The 21,070-nt window shown below is 34.3% G+C and overlaps 1 protein-coding gene across 1 annotated transcript; it reads right to left on the bottom strand.

Annotated features, from left to right (window-relative positions):
* Positions 1-8,946: 8,946 nt before the first annotated feature.
* Positions 8,947-19,963, bottom strand: slc7a4 (solute carrier family 7 member 4). Its single transcript, XM_056464298.1, has 5 exons — positions 19,890-19,963; positions 15,354-16,430; positions 11,385-12,130; positions 10,212-10,320; positions 8,947-9,306 (listed from the first exon to the last, which is right to left on the bottom strand). The coding sequence occupies exons 2-5, from the start codon at positions 16,333-16,335 to the stop codon at positions 9,110-9,112; spliced, it is 2,034 nt and encodes a 677-aa protein (XP_056320273.1). The 5' UTR covers positions 16,336-16,430; positions 19,890-19,963; the 3' UTR covers positions 8,947-9,109.
* Between the last annotated feature and the right edge of the window lie 1,107 nt (positions 19,964-21,070).

Genomic DNA, 21,070 nt, shown 5'->3' with positions numbered 1-21,070 from the left:
TATTTTGTTGAAATTTTGTTGGTTGTAATGTTTTTTGCAATATTTAACTTGAATTTAAGTATTATCTTTCAATTTCTAATTCTGTTTGGTGACTAAAATACTATTTAATAAAAACATCAGTTTAATATATCTTTTTTATTCAAATGCACAAAAATACATTGCCTATATTCACTGAGAATTGGATAAATATTTTCACTTTCAAAATGGGCTGTACTCAATTACACTGTATATGTTCAAATATATTAGCTAAAAGTTCATATTTGTGTTTATATATGGCCATATATCAGATTTCCACGTGATTACCATGTTGTTTATTTAAAGTTAGCATTAGCTATGTTTCTATTAGCTATATTTTGCAAATGCGCATAAAAAAGCGGGTGATGGAAACGCCATGATGCGCATAAATTTTGAAAATGCGCTTAAAAAACTTATGCGCAAAACTGAGTAGGATAAACGTTTTATTCATTAAGAAAAGATGCACATAAACTACACCTTAACCAAACAAATTCCAGTATGCGCATTTAAAAAAGGTCATGCGATTTTGTGATAAGAGATCATGTGATGATGAAAAATGTGTGTAAATGGAAAAACCAGCAGGCAGAGCACACTGTAAAACTTATGAAATGTTGTTTTGGTCATTCTAAAACACCATACTGTTTAAGTACTAGTATTATCCTCCAGATAAGACCTCCAGAATCAAGAGCGTCTGTGCTTCGCGTCTGACATCTTCAAATGCTACCGCGCGTTCACTGCGTGTCAGGATTGTCTTCTGAGGCGCAAGCCATTTATTAGATGAAGAAAAAAAATTCACGCAGCTTCTCCTACCGCAGTGAGTTCGGTTTTTACTGTTGATATATTTGGCGCCAGATAATCAGGAAGTGACTATTTTGTTCACTTTGACTCATTTGATGAAAACGCTGCTTTATTTGCTCGTCTTTTATGCGATAATCTAGTTTTGCGCATAAAGTTCATTCGCATTTTTGGATGGAAACATAGCTAATGCCATTGTCTTTGGGGTAAACAAACCAGAAGTCATTTGTAGGACCATAAAAGCGTCACTTCAGGATGTCTGTCTTTCTAATTTTATATCATGATACATCAAATTTAAATTGTAGGAATGCCAAACAAAGTACTGTACGCTATCAAATTTATGAGTTTAAACTGTCTTTATTTGACCTTGAAGGAGAACACATATGTTCTGCCGTCTGTTTACCAAAAATATATATATATATATATTTACACCTTCAGACTCAGTTTACACTTGATACAATATCCATCTCAGGTGATCTCCAAATACAGGCATGAACAAACTTGTTTGCCTTTGACAACCTGTTAGTTGGTTAAACTAAGACCCTGTTTACACCTGGTATTAAGATGCATTTAGGTCGATCTAATCACAAGTAAACACAGTTGACACATCCCCTTTCACACATGACATTCTCTTTTCTTCACTTCCCACCACTTTCCAAATTAAGTAGGTGTATATGCTTTTTGATCTAATTTAATGATGTAAGCTAACACATCTTAAATACTGACATACTGTACAGTTTAACTATGAAATACAACTTTTTTTGGTGAAAATTTTAGTTACCCACAGTGAGTAAGAGTTAAATCAATGAGAGCCCAGCCTTTTTACAGTGTATAACCGAGTAGTGCAAGTAATTTAACATGTATATTGTCTACATTTCAATTCATTTAGGTTTTCCCACTTGTATTTAGGGTGATTAGTAATTAATATGGCATTTATAAAACCATGTAACCTATTAATTAATTTGAATGTGCTCCAATTAAAATCAAAACCAGTCAGGCAACATTAGCAAACAAAGATAAGATGCAGCAGCTTTTGGTTCTGCTCTAATAGCCATAAAAGTTGAATGTTGTTAGTATCAGGACTGGTAAGATGACATTTGATTTTTACAGTTCACTTTCAAAACATGATTGTCATTGGCAAAGTTTATATCTGGTCAGTGCAATTCAACAACGCAATCAAATGTGTGTTCAAAAACATCTGGAAATCTGTGTTCGATTTGGAAATTGTTAAAAGTGGACAAGCTCTCAAACTATTTCAGACCCTATTTTTACACTGATATTTAGTTGTGTTCACTTGTGATTAAATACACAAAACACAAGCTAATAATAGGCCTAGTTTTGGATACGGTCTATTGGTGGCTATGTTTACTCCACTATATTGTGCATTCTCACTATATTGTGCACTCCATTATACTGTTCCTATTTAAAACAATAAGTAAAATTTCTCTATGAAATTACTTTGTTGTATCTGTAAAAGTTTAATAAAAAAAACAATAAGTAAACAATGTCATTCACTGAAAAAAAATTGCTGTAAATTTTCAATGCCAGTAATACTGTAAAATGTACAAGTGCACTGTAAATTAACAATTACAATTTTGTTGTAAAATGGAGTTATAATTGTAAATTTACAGTGTGCTTGTAAATTTAGCCAGTAATACTTTAAAAATGTCCAGTAATACTCTAAATGTTACAAGGGCAGTGTAAATTACTTACAATTGTGCTGTAAAACTAATCTATAGTTAATTTACAGTGTTTTTTACAGCACTTTTTAAAATGTATTTTTTATTGATAGTCTCATAAAACTGCATGAAGCATATGAAACATAGTTTGTGATCTGAATATAATGTGCCTATCCTTTGTGTATTTTATATCACTTTTTGTGCCTTGTTTCCCCACTAAGCCATATTTAAAGCTTCTTGAACTTCCACATGTCGAATGGACATGACTAACTGAAATGGGAACCGGCTCAGGAAAATATAATGATGTTTTGATATATTAAGAGACAACATTAATTTTTTTTTTTGCAGTATATCAATGGTTTCTTGGTTGTAAGTGTGTTGATATTAGATAACAACCAGAAGCGGCAGGAAGTAGCATGACACGCTGTTTTGTGAATGTGTGTGTAGTGGCAGAGCTGAAGTCATCAGAGTGACAGTAATAATCTCCAGCTGCACTGACTCTCTCTGGAGGGATAATCTGGGTCAGTCTGTGAGGGAGGGACACTGTATATCTAGGGGGTGAGGGAGATTACAGGGGCTTACGAAATGCATTATCTAATACTTGCTTTTGTATGCCATATTTATGAGTAGCTGCCGTCCAACCAGCATGCAGAAATGTCTGTACAGTGCTCAGCATAATTGAGTACACCCCATTTTGAAAAATTTTCCCCATTTTCTAAATAAATAAAAGCAATGTATTTTGGTGCATTTAAACAAAACAGATTAAACAGATATATTTATTAAAATGATAATTTAGTCAACAACCTATTTAGAAACTGAAAGATAATACAACTAAATTCAAGCAAAATATTGCTAAAAAATTCCAACCTACAAAATTCCAACTAAATGTTGTACATATTTTTGCTTCTCTTTATTTTTCCTCTTTTAAAATTAGTATTTAATATTTTTCTATAACATATAAATTTGGGTGTGCTAGTTTTTGGACCATTCTCGTAAGTTATTTTGTTAGATAAGCTCCAGATTTAGCTTTAGACTGACTAATCTAATGTATATGCACAATTATAATATTGTATAGCTTCCTATTAAAAATATGAATTTAAAAGATTTGTGAGGGGTGTACTCATATATGCTGAGCACTGTATGTACACTGTTAATAATTTTTTTTTTGTAAATTACACAGTATTTAACTGTAATATGAACTGTATTTTACTGTAGGACAGTTATGCGGTATGTTACTGTTTTAAAGTCTCAATGTGAAAATTGAGAAAGTGTAAAAGGTATACAATAGTGTAAATACATATACAGCAAAATAAATGGTGCTGTAAATCTAAATTCAGTATTCTTGCTGTAATGGATTTACTGCTGACAGTAAGTTACTGTAGATTCCTAATTGTTAACCGTGTAAGCTTGACAATATAATTATGACAATTCAATTCACCTTTATTTGTATAGCGCTTTTACAATGTAGACTGTGTCAAAGCAGCTTCACATAAAGGGTCATAGTAAATTGGAACAGTGTAGTTTAGTTTGTAGTGTTTAAGTTTAGTTCAGTTAAGCTCAGTTCAGTGTGGTTTAATAATCAATACTGACAGTCCAAACACTGAAGAGAAAATCCAAAGATGCGCAGCTCAACAGATTGAATATTCTACAATATTCCTTAATGATAAAAATGAGTTGTTTTTTTAACAACTCCTAATGCACAACTGAAGCTGGGTCAATGACAAGTAAGAATGTTCAAGAAAAAACAAAATATTTTAGTTTAAATGCATGTGCTTAGAATTGTATTCTTTTTTATTTTGTTTTAATCATAATTTTACAGTATATTAGCAAAGTCACTTGAGTTTTAGTTACAGTATAAATTAACAAAGCCACTTCATTTTTAAAATGTAAGAAATAATAGAATACAAAGTTTGTTTTTTTAAAAAAAAGTTTCTCTTCATTTTGATATTGAAGCAGCAATTTAGTTTATTTTTTAGCCCACCTGCAGTGTCACTTGGCCCACAGTGCGTCGGCGAGTAAACGGATATAATGAATGAAAATACAGAGGCCTATGCGTACAGACATATAATGTTGTACAGTAGCATGTAATTTGTTTCGGTTGTCTCCATTTTTAATAGTTTCATGGTGATGCGATGGTGTGCTTTAACTGCCTGATTCCTGCTGAACTGGGCAGGTTGTGTGACGTTTGATTTGGGGGATGTTCTGGGGGTGGGATTTGCATGCCGCGCTGTGAGCTATTGGCCCGACAATGATTTCAGCCTCACTACTTAAGCTCCCTGGCTATTGGCATAGCCCAGCCCGATAAAAGCCCTGGTTCAAACTGGCCCGGCAGTGGAAATGCTGCCATTGTAAAGTCTCTTGTGTGATTAAGCCAAGGTCATTCAGAATGTTTCTTTTCTCGTTTTTTTTATCACCTACATTTTGGTCAAACCTTTCTCAGCTTTGTTTGTTTTTTTCTAAATTCTGAAAAACATAATATATACATATATTCAGTTCCCTTTATGTGTGAATTATATATATTTAATGTATCTTTGAATAAAAAAAGCATCAGAGGTGCAGCTACTAAAATAAACCAGATGTACCGATTTAGCTATTAAAATAAATGTCCCTGTCCTAAGATTCAAGAATTTTGGAAAAATGTTAAAAAAGAAATAGATAAGATACTAGATATAGAAATACCCCTCGATCCAGTTATGTGCTTACTGGGAGCACTTTCCAAAGAAATGTTTAATAAAGACACAAGATTTATCCTAAGGATATTTTTACTGGTTGCAAAAAAAAATGATAACATTACACTGGATGGAAGAAAGTTCTCCAAAGGTAGCTCAGTGGATTTAGAGACTTAAACAGGTCTATATAATGGAAAAAATGACTGCATGTCTACAAATCAAGACTGATATTTTTCTGAAGAGGTCGAAAAGTATTATGACATATTTAGAAGTTGCTAAACCTACTGTCACCATAATTTGATGTAACTACAATGCAACACAATGTAACTTGATGTACAAGTGTATCCCCGTAAAGTTATTATGATGGCAATACCTTTTATTTATTTATTTATTATTTATTTTTACTTTTTTTTACTACTTTAATTTTTTATTATTATTATTAAATTTTTTTATTATAATTTCATTATTGTTTTTTATTTTTATTTATTTTATGTATCACCTCATGTGTAAGGGGTTAAACTGTTGGGGATGGGGATGTTCTGTAAAAAAAATATATATTGAAAAAATCTTAGTTTAAAAAAATAAAATAAATAAATGTCCCAACACTGCCAGGCCACACTGTGTGAGTGTGTGTGAGAAAAAGTGCAGTTTAGTGTCTGTGAATGTCACATGAGACACACAGAATGGACTGTGGGAACAAGGATTAGTGAACTTGGGACAAGTGTGTTTGCAAAGTCATTAGGCAAGGTGAGGTGTGACAGCGAACAAAACTGAAACATGAAAAAATAGATGCATTTTGTGTTATATAATGTAATGTAATCATACATATATATAAAAACAGAAATACTTAATTCACATTAATGTTATAAATAGTTAACATTATTATAACATGATTTTGGACTGATTATATACTGAAACAAATGAATATACAGCTGTATTGTATTCTAATACAAATATTTTATGAGGCGCAGAGATGTAGAATAATGGTAGAATGAGGTTAGCGTCGGTTTAGGGAGTGTGTTTGTGACCCAGACTGCAAAATTAATGTGCGTGTGTAAAAATAGTTATGTTTGAGGATATTCATGTGATCTGTTAAAGTCAAATTACAGCCGTCGAGTGTATGTATGTGTGTGTGTGTGTTACATGATAAGGAAGGGAGATTTGAGTGCATCCACATGATCACTTAACATAATTAACTTTAAAACGGACCCAATATTTTCTGTCTAACAACCAGTGATTGTCAGGATTACAAAAAAATCAGCAGAAACCATGCAAGTATTGTGTTTTTGGCAGTAATTATATTCTATATTATCTGTTTACAGCAACAGACACTTGCAATTTATACTAATATACCATCGTTTCTGTGCATTTCAGTGTTTGGACTTAAGAAATAAATAAGAGTTTCCTTAAAATATGCTGAAGTGACAAACTTACATCAGTGTTCAAGATAAACAGCAGCTTCTCTTAAAGGTTTCAGCTTTCAGAGCAGCAAACGTCGATCCACCCAGCTCTAAGCAAACACCATAAAACATGAGGGACATTCTGAATCCTGCCACCGAATTATGGTGCACTTCACTTATTGTCATATATAATTTACGTACAAGACAGCGGTGTTGCTAAATGTAGCTAAACATGGTGGATATTGTATATAAAAGAGAAAGCAAATGGCCTGTATTAAGGATGGTGAAAAGAAAGCTGCTTGCTGTACATACAAAACAATGACTTAGTGTCTTCAAATGTTTATCTAAGCTTCAGTTCAAGTTAAGATCAATCGACAACACTTGTGGCATAATGTTGATTGCAGGGTTTATAAAGCTAAATTTATTACATAAAATAAATTTCATTTGATTAGTGATGGGTTTGTGTAATATTTGTTTCATTCCATAAAGGTCTAATAATATTTAGATTTGAATTAAAAAAATATTGTCAATTAGGGGATTTATTTATATGAGAGTTGGTCAGAATATTTCATAATGAAGAGCTCAAAAGTTGAGTTTTCCATGACACTGTTTGTATGCTTGGAGCTCAGATGTGCAGATTTCCTTCGTTTTTATTTCCAATTTGTCAGAATAACAAATGATTTCATTTGTTGTTATTGGAAAGAAGGGCTATTCCAGTAAATGCTAACATTTTAGCTGTTCAGAAGTAAAACATTTGTATTGTGCTGTCTAAAAATGAATATTAACATGTCTGAAAACATTTTAAGGAGAAAAAAATTCTAAATTACTTTTGAAAATGACTAATATAATGACTATTTATAAAAATAAGCATGTACAGTAATAAGTGCACTGCAAAAAAATGCATTTCTTAATTTTTTTTGTCGTTTTGAGTCCAAATGTCTAAAACATTCTTGTTTAGTCTTGTTTAACTCTTTCACATGTGAATTTTAAATACTCAGCTGACCCTCAAGTTATAATGTGACCCACCAGCCCCAATGATCTATGAATATATATATCATATTTTGTACCTTTTTGTTCTTTTCTGTAAATATTGACAAATGTTCTAATTATATGGTGAAGTTTCTGATACTTTGATTCTCAAATATGTGATATAACATATTTTGTCTTTTAAACAGCTTAATAATGATCATTATTTTTGTTATATGAGGGGTAATGAGCGCAACCGTTGTTGCTAGAAGAAATACAGCTGCGGCAATGTTATATGTTGTACAGTGTCACAAAAATGATACTATATTGACGTGAGTATCCTAAGCTGTATTTTTGTGACAATAAATAATATTTTTTCATTACTGTGAGCGCTAGGTTTAGGGTTGAGGTAGGGGTAGATGCTAATAAAATACAATAAATGTGTAATTTAATAAATAATATAAATACTTCATGTTAACTTTCAATCATAGCTGTATCCCTTCTAGCAACAATTGCAGGAGCTGCTGGATTTATGTCATGTTTATTTATAATTTTCTTCTGAAATACATGAAGGTAGGTAAGCAACTGTTTATTTGGGAGGAATAGAGAAAAAAATTTTGCAACATCTTACATGAACATAGAACATCGTCCAGTTATATTAAAAAATAATTATTATTACAAGCCTTAAATAGTATGTTTTGCTTATAGTTATGTGTATTTGAATGTCTGAAACTTAAAATAAATGTTATTTGTTTGAAAGCACAAATAAATCGTGATTTATGACAAGCAATAAGCACAGTCGGTTTTAAATTTTAGCAGTTGATGATGTGTGCTCTAAACGTTCTAATCACACCGGTGTGATTGTACGTTTCAGGGACCAGCCAAGGCTGATCACACTGGTGTGATCATACATGTGAAAGGGATAAGAACTAATATACTAAAATTAAGCAAGTTTTTCCTTAAAACAAGCAAAATAATCTGCCAATGGGGTAAGCAAAATAATCTAATGTCAATATAAAAAAACAGATTTTATTTTTCTTACCCCACTGGCAGGTTATTTTACTTGTTTATTTATTATTTTGCTTGTTTTAAGGTAAAACTCACTCTTGATTTAGGAATTTTTAGATATTTGGACTAGATACAAGACAAAAAAAAATCTAAGCAAGAAAAGCAATTTTACCAATGTGATTGGGACCATTGTGTAAAATACTAAGTGTTTTAAAAGTATACAACCAAGACATAATATGTGTTAACCTTATAATTGTGTAAAAACAAAAAATACTGCAACTGCTGTCCTTCAAAAAATTGCTCCATTCACTTCTATTGTAAGCATCTCACACACTTTTAAACACTTTTGTAAATGTATTTATTTTTATCAAATTTAAATGCAACTGTAGGGACAACGTTACACCACAAATGTTCACAACTGAGCTTAACCTGAAACCAGAATGTTTCTTCAATCCATCTTGTTGATGAACAGCTTAACTTGAAATGCTGTCAGCAAAAACTGACCAGAAAGAAAAGCAAGTATAAGAGACCAGGCAGGCATGCAGGTGTACTGTAAACACACCTCAGCATGATCAGATCATCTGCTGGCAGGTGGATTGTCAAGGGTTGAAGTGTGTGTGCTGTGAGTATGTCCTTCGGGCTGGACATTCTGGACTGTCTCCACCAGGCTGCCGCTGGGAAGAACCACGTAACGTGCTGCCACGTCCTGCCCCTGCTGTTCCCGTAAACCCTCCTTACTATGCCAGATGCCGTACCCGAAATACACCAGGAGGCCTGCGACAGAGCAAAGAGGACAAATTTGATTACGTGACCAGGCTGGTTTAATGGTTTGTTGCAGTGCTGACAGGAACTTAAGATAATTTAGTTTGGACTGATCTTCTTTTCCAATTAATACTGACAAGAGCTGATCCGTCACTTTAAGAGCTTGTAAACAAAATAATAGCTATCATTTAGCAATTAGCTTTGGCTGAAAATTAAAAAAAATAATAAATAAAAAATTCTAAACCTTCAATCTACAAGCATTTTAAATGTATAACTTGTTTCTTCATTAAAATATGATCATGTTTAAGTTTTTATTTACCTGTCAGAGTAACAGCATGTGCATTTAAAAGGAATAGTTCACCCTTAAATGAACATTTACTCATCATTTACTCACCCTCAAGTGGTTCCAAACCTTTTATGAGTTTCTTTTCTCTGTTGAACACAAATGAAGATATTTAAAGAAAGGTGAAAACATGCAACCGTTGACATCCAATGTAGAAAAAACAAATACTAATGGAAGTCAATGGTTATAGGTTTCCAGCTTTCTTCAAGATATCTTATTGTGTTCAACAGGATAAAGAAACTCAAACAGGTTTGATGGTTAGTAAATGAACAGAATATTTAGTTTTGGGTGAGCCATTCATTTAGGCTAATCAATAAGAGGAAAATGTGCCATTACTGATTGATTAATTTGATTGATCAATCGCAAATAATTACTTTTATTTTTTTACTTACGAATGAGAACAATAACTTTAAATGTAACAATTTTCATAGTTTTTTTTGTAGATTTCTTTAATTAAATTATGCTTCTCTGTTTTGTTGGTCAGCTCCTTTGCTGCTATAGTTTAGTGATACTTCATGTAATTCAATAAAACTGGTTAAAAAAGAAAAAGAAATGAAAAGTGATTAACTTTTACCTGCAGCGACCCAGACGGTGAACCGAATCCAGGTGAGAGGACTTAACTTCAACATGAGGAATACATTCAGAAGGATGCTGAAGCCAGGAATAAATGGCACCAGAGGAACCTGAAGGAGAAAATACAAAGCAGTGATCTAAAATATGACTCATTTACATGACTCGACATAATGTTCTCACAGTCTAAGAACTGGTTGAAGAAACCAATTTTATAATTCATTTACATACAAAATTATATCATTACAACATGGGGTATAGAAAAAAATAACCCTGTTTTACAAACATTTACAAAAAATTGGTCTTGCCTAAAAATGCGGTTTCAGTGGGGACAGACAGAAGACCAAAACGGAGAGAAAAATTTATTTTTTTAATGAAAATGTATTAGTATGGACATAGCTTTGGTTGTAAAATGCTGTCCAGCTGTCAAAGAGACGTCATCAGGGAATGACTGGCATTCCATAGCGGAAACAAATGGATTTTGATTCAAGATAACCAAAACAAACATTGTTCACCTGTTATGCAAAAATCACATTTACACAGGGTTTAAACGCAATTGTGTGGAAACAGTCTGTGAAAATAACCAGCTTCTAATGGTAAAAATGTATTACATTTAAATTTTGATAATCACACTTGATAAAAACAGTCTACAGAAACACATTGATTGACATTCTCCCTTTGAACATGTCATCAGAGGGGAATGCCCCACCCACTAGTGATGATCTCTCTCTCTCTCTCCCTCTAATTAGCATAAAACGTTAGTCTTGTTTTTGAATCTGCCACTATGCTGACACATATGCTGGCACTTATAGCTCCGCCCAGTTTTGAAAAGAAGGCTGAGAGCACAATCTCATTTGAATTTAAAGTGAAAGTCACTAACATGGCACAATTAAGATCAAAGCCTAAAAGGGTCATAAAACATTACTTGTGCAGTATTTTAAGCTAAAACTTTACATAAACATTCTATAGACATCAGAGGTTTATTTTATATTTTATAAAGAGGCATAATTGGTCTCTTTAAGAGTTACAATGTGCGCTAGTAAAACAGACCACCTGGATTTTGAATTAATGCCGACTTGAAGCAATAAAAGGTGACAACCAACTCCTAAGCAACCAACTGTCCCATTATTTGAACATTTGAAAATGAGACTCTGATCCTGTGGGATTTTTAACTCACCTGAAAAGTCTTAAGGTTGGGCTGCTGTTCATGGACCCAGATGAGAGCCAAACTGAGCAGGAAGACTACACTGAAGATGACCAGAAGCAGGGTGAAGCTCCACACAGGCAGATGCAGCTGGTTATTCCCAAACACCAACACAGCACTGAGAGAGACTCCACTGACCATCAGAGCGAGCACAGAGAATGCCACCACTTCACCAGGCTCACAGTCACCCAGTATCCGACCCAAATATGGCTCCCAGCGAGCCTTCAGCATCCCAGGAGCCCGTTTCTCCTTCACTGCCTTTTGCCTCTCCACCAGTTGAAGTTTATCAGAGAAAGACTCGTACTCTTTCAGCTCTCCACCATCCTGTGCAAAGGTCTGGGCTTCATTTGCTGCCACAGAAACATCCATCTGCTGCCCTGACTGGTTTCCTGAAGGTGTGGATGAAGCATCGGTCTTGACTCCACCTGCTCCTGAACTCCCGCTGCTTTTATCCGGTTGGAAGCGGAGCACTATTACACTGGCTGCTACAAAAGTGTAAGCCAGCAGAGTGCCTATAGAGAGGAACTGGACCAGAGCTTCTAGATCAAAGATGAGGGCAAGGATCGCCATAAGGCTGCCAAAAACAAGAATGGCGATCACTGGGACTTTGGTTACAGGGTTGACACGGGAAAACACAGAGAAGAAGAGGCCATCCTCTGCCATGGCGTACACGATCCGCGGGAGAGAGAAAAGGTTGCTGAGCAACACAGTGTTCATGGCTAGATGAAAAAGAGTTGTTTTAATTAGTCAACAGAGGAACAGAGTCTTAATTTGTATGTAACAAGTAGGCATGGGACACAACCGGTTTCAAGGTTTACCTTGGTTTGGAAAAGTCAATGTTTTAAAACTGCAAACATTATCTGTTATACCGTTTGAAGGTATATGTAAGGCCCCGTTTACACTGTCAGGTCTTGATGCCCAATTCAGATTTGTTGCCTGTCCGCTTACACATTCTTTTAATTGTGATCCATATCCAATTCATGTGTTTACAATTGCCATACAATTTACGATGTAGCACATGTGTAAAGGCGGGTTCTAGCATCTGCGGCACACTAGCCACAATGAAAAAAATTCTCTTGCTTTTAGCTCTGCGAAATATGCGGAGTTCGCCCAACTTTAAAATGATTTTGGGGTGGAGACGGAGGAGGAGGGAAAGAGCCATCATCGCAGCTTGCGCCTATGGTTTATAAATAGTGTCCTTCACCATTCAGAGGAATTTAAGGGGTACGAGAGAAATCTCAGTCTAGTGGAAGCAAATTGTGGGGACTGACCACTTTCCTCCTCCATGTTTCCTCTGCTGTTGTTGTTTACCACGTTGGCGTCTCCACACACGCTTATCCTTCATTAAACAGTGGAGAAGTACCACATTGTCACAAATTTAATGACGTACAAGTCGGAATGCCTCAATAAATCCGATCTGCCGGTTTACATGATAGTCACATTGTCACATATCCAATTTATATCCGATTTATTTCCACATATAAAGGAGGCCTGAAACCAATCTCTGAATATCCAAATGCATGAATTTTTTTAGTGTTTACACATTCGTAAACCAGATCCGATCTCTGTCACATATGAGAAAAAAAAAAAAAACGGAACTGGGAGTGTAAACAGGGGCTTTTTTGTTTTTTACGACTTTTTTTATTTTTTTTTGTGGCAACATTTTCTTCACATCAAAAGCTACTGGTCAGCCCATGATTCAGGAAACATTTGAAAATTGCTATAGATCTGAAAAGTGCACTGGCTTATTTATATCCACAGAAAAGAAAAATATCCCAAGATGCCTTTTCAAGTCTTCACTAATGAAGCAAGTAGAAGTCAATGATCTATTTGAATTATTTAGCCTGACATGTTTACTGCTCCAAAATATTTTAAATGTTTCTTAAAGTAAAATATATTGTTCTCAAAGGGGGGAAAAAGTTGTTTTTTACCCAGACATTCAAAAAGAACAAATTTTAGAGCAGTAATCCCAATACCATGATACAGTGATATTTTAATCCTAGGTTATCATACCGTCAGAAAGTTATACCAGCCCATGCCTAATTTCAAGATAACAATATTAGAGACTACTATAATTTGGGGTCAACTAAAACAGGAGTTTTCCAACTAAAAATTCAGATTTTTATATTTTTAAAATAACAAATATTTAAATTAAGCAAAAGTTGAAGGAGGAACCAAAAATATTAAGTATCATGGAAGTATCATTTACCTTTGCAATATTTTCTTAGTAAACATTTAATGCACCATATGCCAATGATAAAAACATGGGAGAATGAAAAAAAGTTTTTCTTAAGTTTGCATGACTGTAGCTAAACTATTCTTTACATGTCCTTTATGGTTTATTTACAGAAATAGTTTTCACTTCATAAGGGAATAGTTTGATAGTATTCATTTTCTCAAAAAAACAAGTGAAACTCATTTGGCATATACATAGCTAATATAGTTTTCTTGCAAAGAGATATAATTGAAGAACTAATAATGTTTAAGCTAGATTTATTTGTTTGTTTGTTCATTCCTTTGTTCATTCATTCATTCGTTCGTTTATTCCTTTGACACAAACCTGAATTTTCAACAACCATTACTGTCATCTCCTGTCTATCATCATCATCATCATCATCATCATCATCATTCAATCATTCTAAAATGCTGACTCAAGCAGCATTTCTTATTATCAATGTTAAAAGGCTTGTACGAATTCATCATAAAAAAGAATAAGATTAACTTAACTATCTATATTAGATAAATAAATATAAATATTTTAAAATATTATATATAGTTGAAGTCAGAATTATTCGCCCACCTTTGATTTTTTTTCTTCGTTTTTAAATATTTCCCAAATGACGTTAAACAGAGCAAGGACATTTTCACAGTATGTCTGATAATTTTTTTCTTCTGGAGAAAGTCTTATTTGTTTTATTTCGGCTAGAGTAAAAGCAGCTTTTAATTTTTTTAAAGCCATTTTAAGGTCAAAATTATTAGCCCCTTTAGGCTATATATTTTTTCGATAGTCTACAGAACCAACCATCGTAAAAATCTTCTCTCCTTTAAACAGAAATTGGGGAAAAAAATAAACAGGGGGGCTAATAATTCAGGGGGGGTAATAATTCTGACTTCAACTATAAGTCTTTACTAGGCATGGAACGATAACTGGTTTCAAGGTATACCTCGGTTTTAAGGTTTTAAAACCGCCAGAATTTTCTGTTATACCATTCCTATGGTATGAACAGTTGTTGTTGTTTTTTACAATTTTTTTGAGACTATTTTACTAGTTTTTTTTAGAGCAACAGTATTTCCAGCAGAAAAGGACCCTCCACATCAAAACCTACTGGTCCAAAATATTATATGTTTAATTTAATGAAATATTAAATGTTTCTTAAAATAAAATATATTGTGTTCAATGGGTTAAAAAGTTGTTTTTGTACCCAGACATTTAAAAAAAAGTTATTTAGGAGCAATAATAACAATACCGCGTTACCGTGAGCCCGTGATATTTTTATCCAAGGTTATCATACCATCACAAGCTTATACCGCCCCATGCCTAGTCTTTACTGCTAATTTTAATAAAAGCGTCACGCAACCTTATCAAGACTAAAATGCAGTTATTCTTATTAGATTTTTAAAAATGTATTTTATTTTGGAATTAGTTTTTATCAGGATAGTGAAATGACCACACATATCATGATGCAAACATTCCAAAAATGATGTGATGTTGTTGCCTCATGACAAATTAATTTGATTATATGATTTAATAGTGTCTCCACTATTCACTTATAAATTTGGAGTAAATATTGCATGAAATAAATGACTATTAAAAGTACATTTGTTTACATCATGTGCTGTGATTTAATTGTATATAGAAGTAGTATTATATCAACCAACCACCTCTATAAATAAATAACTTTCCTTTAAAAGATTATGTGTCAATCATTAAGTCATACTCACCACATATGGATCCCACAGCCACGATAAACCCAGCCCAGCTATAACCTCGTCTGAAGAACGCATCCGAGAGAGCTGAGTTTGGGTCAAGCGTGTGCCATGGAACCAGCAATGTAAGAACTGTGGACACCAGGACATAAGCTGTGGCCGCAAGACCCAATGAGATGGCAGTCGCTGCAGGAATGGCCCTCTGAGGATTACTGGCCTCCTCGCTGGAAGCTGCGATCACGTCAAAGCCAACAAAAGCATAGAAGCATGTTGCAGTTCCCGCCATGATACCCGAAAGCCCAAACGGGGCAAAGCCTCCCTCCCGAGCACTCCAGTTGGCAGGATCGGCCAATATGAAGCCAAACACCAAAATAAACACAATGACTGCCATACTGATGGCTGAAAATATGTGGTTAAGCCAAGACGAGACACGAACACCAAATGAAATGAAAAAGGAAGCCACTAGGAGGATTGCAGCCGCTAGGAGGTCTGGGTAATGAGCAAGAAAGGGCACTTCCCAGCGCATCACATGACTTTCTGTGAAGTTCTGGATGCGGTGATTAAAGATCGAGTCCAGATAGCCACTCCATGCACGAGCTACCGCTGCTCCGCCAATCATATACTCCAAAATGACATTCCAGCCAATCAGGAAAGCCCAGATTTCGCCAACAGAGACATATGTGAACATGTAGGCAGAGCCTGTCTTTGGTACACGAGCGCCAAATTCAGCATAGCACAGCGCTGCCATCAGTGAAGCAATTCCTGCTATGAGGAAAGATATCACTACAGCGGGTCCTGCAGTGTCTTTTGCAACAGTTCCTGTGAGAACATACAGGCCTGAACCCACCATTCCACCTACACCAAGCAGAGCAAGGTCCACTGTGTTCAGACAGCGTTTCAGTGAAGTTGCCATTACATCGTCCTCCAGGGTCTTCAGCCTGTTCAGCTTCTGACAGAACCTCATCACTGGAGAGCAGCCGGAAACACATGATGCCATCTTGATGGAGAACGAATAGTTGGTAAGAGATGATATGAAATACAGCCCGGTCACACCTGCTCCATAGTGTTCAGAATCAAACAGGCCCTACAAACCTAAAACAAAAATAAACAGAAAGTTAAACCAAATCAGTGCACTGAAAACCATAGTGAGAAAAAGAAGTTGGGTTTGCCAACAAGAGACAAAAAATATTTTAAAATATTTTTGTGTGTGCAAAAATGCTATTAGGGCGGCACGATATTGGACAAACTGACATTGCGATATTTTTTCTTCCTGCAATATTTATTGTGATATACTGTATCTGCAATTTCACCAAATGATTGAATAGCACTATTTGGAACTAAGTTATAGTCACACTATATTTAAACGATCACTTCTCACCATTAGCAAAGCATTAATTATGTTAGGGATGTAGAATAAGATAATGCAGAATATTTAGTTTATAAGTACTAATAAGCAGCCAATATTTCAATAACATGCATCATATTAAGCAATTAATTAATGCTAATTAAAGCATTGGTCTTTAAAGTGTTACCAAACGTATTCATTTAGATTAGGATGATTCTGTAGGGAAGTGAATAATACATAAAATATAATATAAACTACAAATGTGGTTTTGTAAATATAAATGTAAAAATTGCACTGCTTGTCTTTACTGTATAAATAATGCAATAAATGTATTCTTTATTAAACTTTTGTGCCTGAATACTTTAATCTCTCTTAGGCCTTTTCACTTCATTGTGGTTAAACTCTGCAGTGACTCCACAAATCTTGTGTTCTGAGCTGTGTTTCTTGCTCAAATATAATCCTAACTCAGCACTGCATATCTATGCTATGTCACTATTGCGAATGCATACATTTCGATATTGATGCTGAAAAGATATATTGTGCAGCCTTAAATGCTATCATATTAACCTGTTTTCTTTGTTATTGTATTCCAGGTAGGCCTGCACAATACTGAAAAAAAATCTGACATTGCGATATATTGTTTTTCTGCAATGTATATAGATATGAATAGAATTTCACCAGATATATGAATTGCTTTGTTTGTTTGCTTTAAAGGTTTGTTTGAAAAATGTGTGTTTTAATTTCAGTTGTTCAATGTTAATGTTCAATAAATAATCATATAGTAGATAGTGTGTGATTAAGTTATTTTAAAATCAAGTAATGCACCCTTCATTCAAAAATCTGTCACATGTAACATGTGAGCATATTTACTGTTCAAAACCTGTCAGTGAACTATAATGGCAAAAAAAATCAAATAAATAAACAAAATAATCATTCATTAATCGTAATCGAGTTAAAATGTTTGATTAATCGAGCATTAATGTTCGATTAATTTGATTTAACGGCAAATTGCCCAGCCCTACTTTGTGAATACACACACTGCGATATCCTTAAATCATATATTGTGCAGCCCTAATTCTAGGCCTATTTGAATCTAGTGATCGGTTTTCCTTTCGGTGACTTAACGCTCTGAATACATTGAATATACAGTAAAGAGCTCATAAATATAACTGTGCAATGTGATAGTTTATATGATATGAAGAATACAAAAGACATAACATGAATAACAGCATCTTGTAAAAATTGTAATCTTCAAAGCACAATGTTTACATTTTCAATCTTTTCATTTTCAATCTTTTATTGTTATGTTGGAATGATTACTGATTACTGTAATCATTAGTTTTTTAAAAGTGTTTCAAAGTTTTTTATATTTCTACATTTTTAATTAAACATTTGCCCTGCAGTACTAAATAGAGAAATATGATCACATATAATTGAGTACAGTTCTGAGTTTATAAAATGTCTTTCGCACATGGTGAATTGATTGAATCCACATAAATATTACTGTATTGTGATAGAGATCACTATCAGGATATGAGATGATATATCATGACATGAAGTTTTTGTCATATCGCAGAGCTCTACTAATAAAAGCTCTAAAATGTGAACATTGTCTGAAACGCTACTAAACAAATTTAACAGAAGGCTGTATAATACTAGTCAGTTTTTAAAATGCATTTGTTGTGTTATGATGTGTTGTGTATGTGGAATGTGTTGAATTATTTGCTTAATTAACTTGCGATAGTCCTTATTTACCCCTAAATTAAACTGTTTGCTTTTATTCAGTGAATACATAAGTTATTTGACAGTATTGTACTTTACAAATGTTCATTACAAAATGAATATTAAATAAAAAAAATATTTTATTAAAAGTGAGGTTTTGGCACTTCTTAACGCAAAGTATTTGGAACTTCTTAAACACAATAGACCCTGATTGGTTTTTATGATGATGCAGATTATCAACATTATAATATTAATATCAACATTATAGTATTAATATCATAGTTCTGCCAATGACATCACGCATCCAAGGCATTTCGTTGCCTTGTACTTGTACATGTGTGATGACAATAAATTGAATCTAATCTAAAAAAAAATAAAAATTACAGTGCCAAACACAAGTTGACATGTGAGAAGATTTTTTTTTAACAACAAAAAATTTGAAAGTAAGTTTTGTTCAAAACGGTGCTTGTGCTTCTCCTATACACTGCGACCTTATTCCACACATCACACACTTTTCTTTTAAAATATGTTAACAGTGTCAGACACGTCTGAGCCTGTGCATACATTATTTTGAGAAAGAAGTTTAACTGTTGTGAGGGTAGATTGAGGTTTTGGAAGGTATTAATAATGTAAAGAATTTTCAATTTCTTGCACAGAATTATCATTTTGGCACATGCATAATGCACATTTATGTCCTTTGCTTTGTCTTTATACATCTTTTGACTCTCAACATGCCAACAACTGTTGACTTCCATTATATGTTTCAGTAAGGACCCTCACTTCATTTACCCTCTTTAATCTATTACTGTAGAGAGAACAGTCACATAAAAATTAAACTTTGTGTGTGAGTGAGTGACTTTTTAATTGTGAAAAATACTAGACATACCTAAAATATTATTGAATATTTGTTAATAGAATCTGTTTTTATTTGATATGATTAACGATTACGTTAGTTATGTTGAGATAGGACCTGGTTTAGGTTACAGCGGATCCGCTGACACTTTAAAGGCTATGATGCTGCGGATGGCAGATGGTGATTCCCGTTAACATCATATCCGCTGCCTCTCCAGACCCACTGTTGGAGCCCTGCATGACGTCATATGCCATCATTGACTGAACATCACCATTATTTGATCAAACAAATTTAAATACTTACATTTGATGAGAAATACAGATGCACTACTTTTATCCACGAAACGCGACATGAAACAGTTCACGTATTTCAGACTGTCAAACAGCAAACGTTAAACTAAGACCCAGCGATATTTTCTTTTTATCAGCGATGCTTTCCTGTCGTTTAATTAAACGACACTGTGCCAGCTGTCCGTTTTCATTCTCCTTTCATGCAAAAGGGACAAGGTGTTTCAGCATCGTCACGACGACAGGTGAGAAACTGCCCGTTGTCCGTTTGGTTTAAGCGGCAAAACGATGCATCAAAAGCATGTAGATGAACATACTTAAATAAAGAATAGTATGTGTTTTACCTGTTTTTACTCATCCGTTCATTCGTGTGTTCGATGTTGTAGAGCGTCATTGAACAGAGCGGAGGGTGGAGGAGAGAACAGGAGCTGCTTCCGCTCTTAAAGGTACAGCGCATCATTATATAGTACCTCTTTAATGTTTTAGCTGTTTTGTATAGTCCAAACACAATTTTATTAATCACTCATGTGTCATTACCATTTATATAACCACAGTTTTACTACAAATACCATGGTTAAACAATGACTACATTTATGTGCAAATAATGCAAGTATTTCCAATAATCAGAGTAGTCTTAGGACTTAATCACAATGTTTACACAAGAGCAAGCTTTCCAATATTGCTTACATGCAATTACCATTATTCACATTATTCACTAGGGTCTTTTTCAGGGATTTTAAGAATTTAGGGTCATATCAGTTATTTACATGACACACACAACACAAATGATGGAACAAAAGAGTAGGTGTTACTGACTGCTGTTATAATTAATTTGTCTATGGTTGTTTTCTGTGCATTAAGAAATAATGTTAACAGAAATGTGATGTCAATGTCACTTCAGCTTTTCAGCTCAACCACTTCGGCCTACATGCTTTTTTTGTTGATGAGTAGGTGGCGGTGAGTTGTGTTCAACAGAGTTCGGCAGTTCAGAGTTGAGGGAACGCTTCAAAATGTCACTGATATCCTTCATAGATGTGTGTGAACTTGTTTGGCTCCAAATGAGTAAAGTTACACAAGAGATTTCTGTTCATGCGTCCCTGGAGCTGAGGATGCGCAACAGTGTCAAACCTGGAGGGCTGCCTGCACATGTCATGATTTTGCCAAGTACGATGCGATCCTGAATTAACAACATCTGTGTTGATCCTGGACATAATATTTGTTTGTCTTTAGGTGTCTTTTCATTTTTATGCTGATGACACTCAGATTTACTTACCTATTAAGAGGAATGATCCTCTCGCTCTTAGTACCTTACTAAGGTGCTTAGATGAGATCGAAATCTGGCTGTCCCACAATTTTCTATCATTAAATGAGGATAAAACAGAGGTGATTGTCCTCAGCCCTACTGATAACGTTCTGGCCTCTTGCCTAGATTTTGGCTGCTTATCTGCCTTCAGATCCCCCCTTGTCTGCAATCTGTGTGTTATTCTTGATGAGTCATTGAAACTAGACAAACAGATCAGTTCGG

The sequence above is a fragment of the Danio aesculapii genome, chromosome 8 (assembly GCF_903798145.1).
Source record: "Danio aesculapii chromosome 8, fDanAes4.1, whole genome shotgun sequence".
In the NCBI taxonomy this organism is placed as follows: Eukaryota; Metazoa; Chordata; class Actinopteri; order Cypriniformes; family Danionidae; genus Danio; species Danio aesculapii.
Note: the sequence above shows the minus strand (reverse complement) of the source record. Positions and strands in the feature narration are given on the sequence as shown.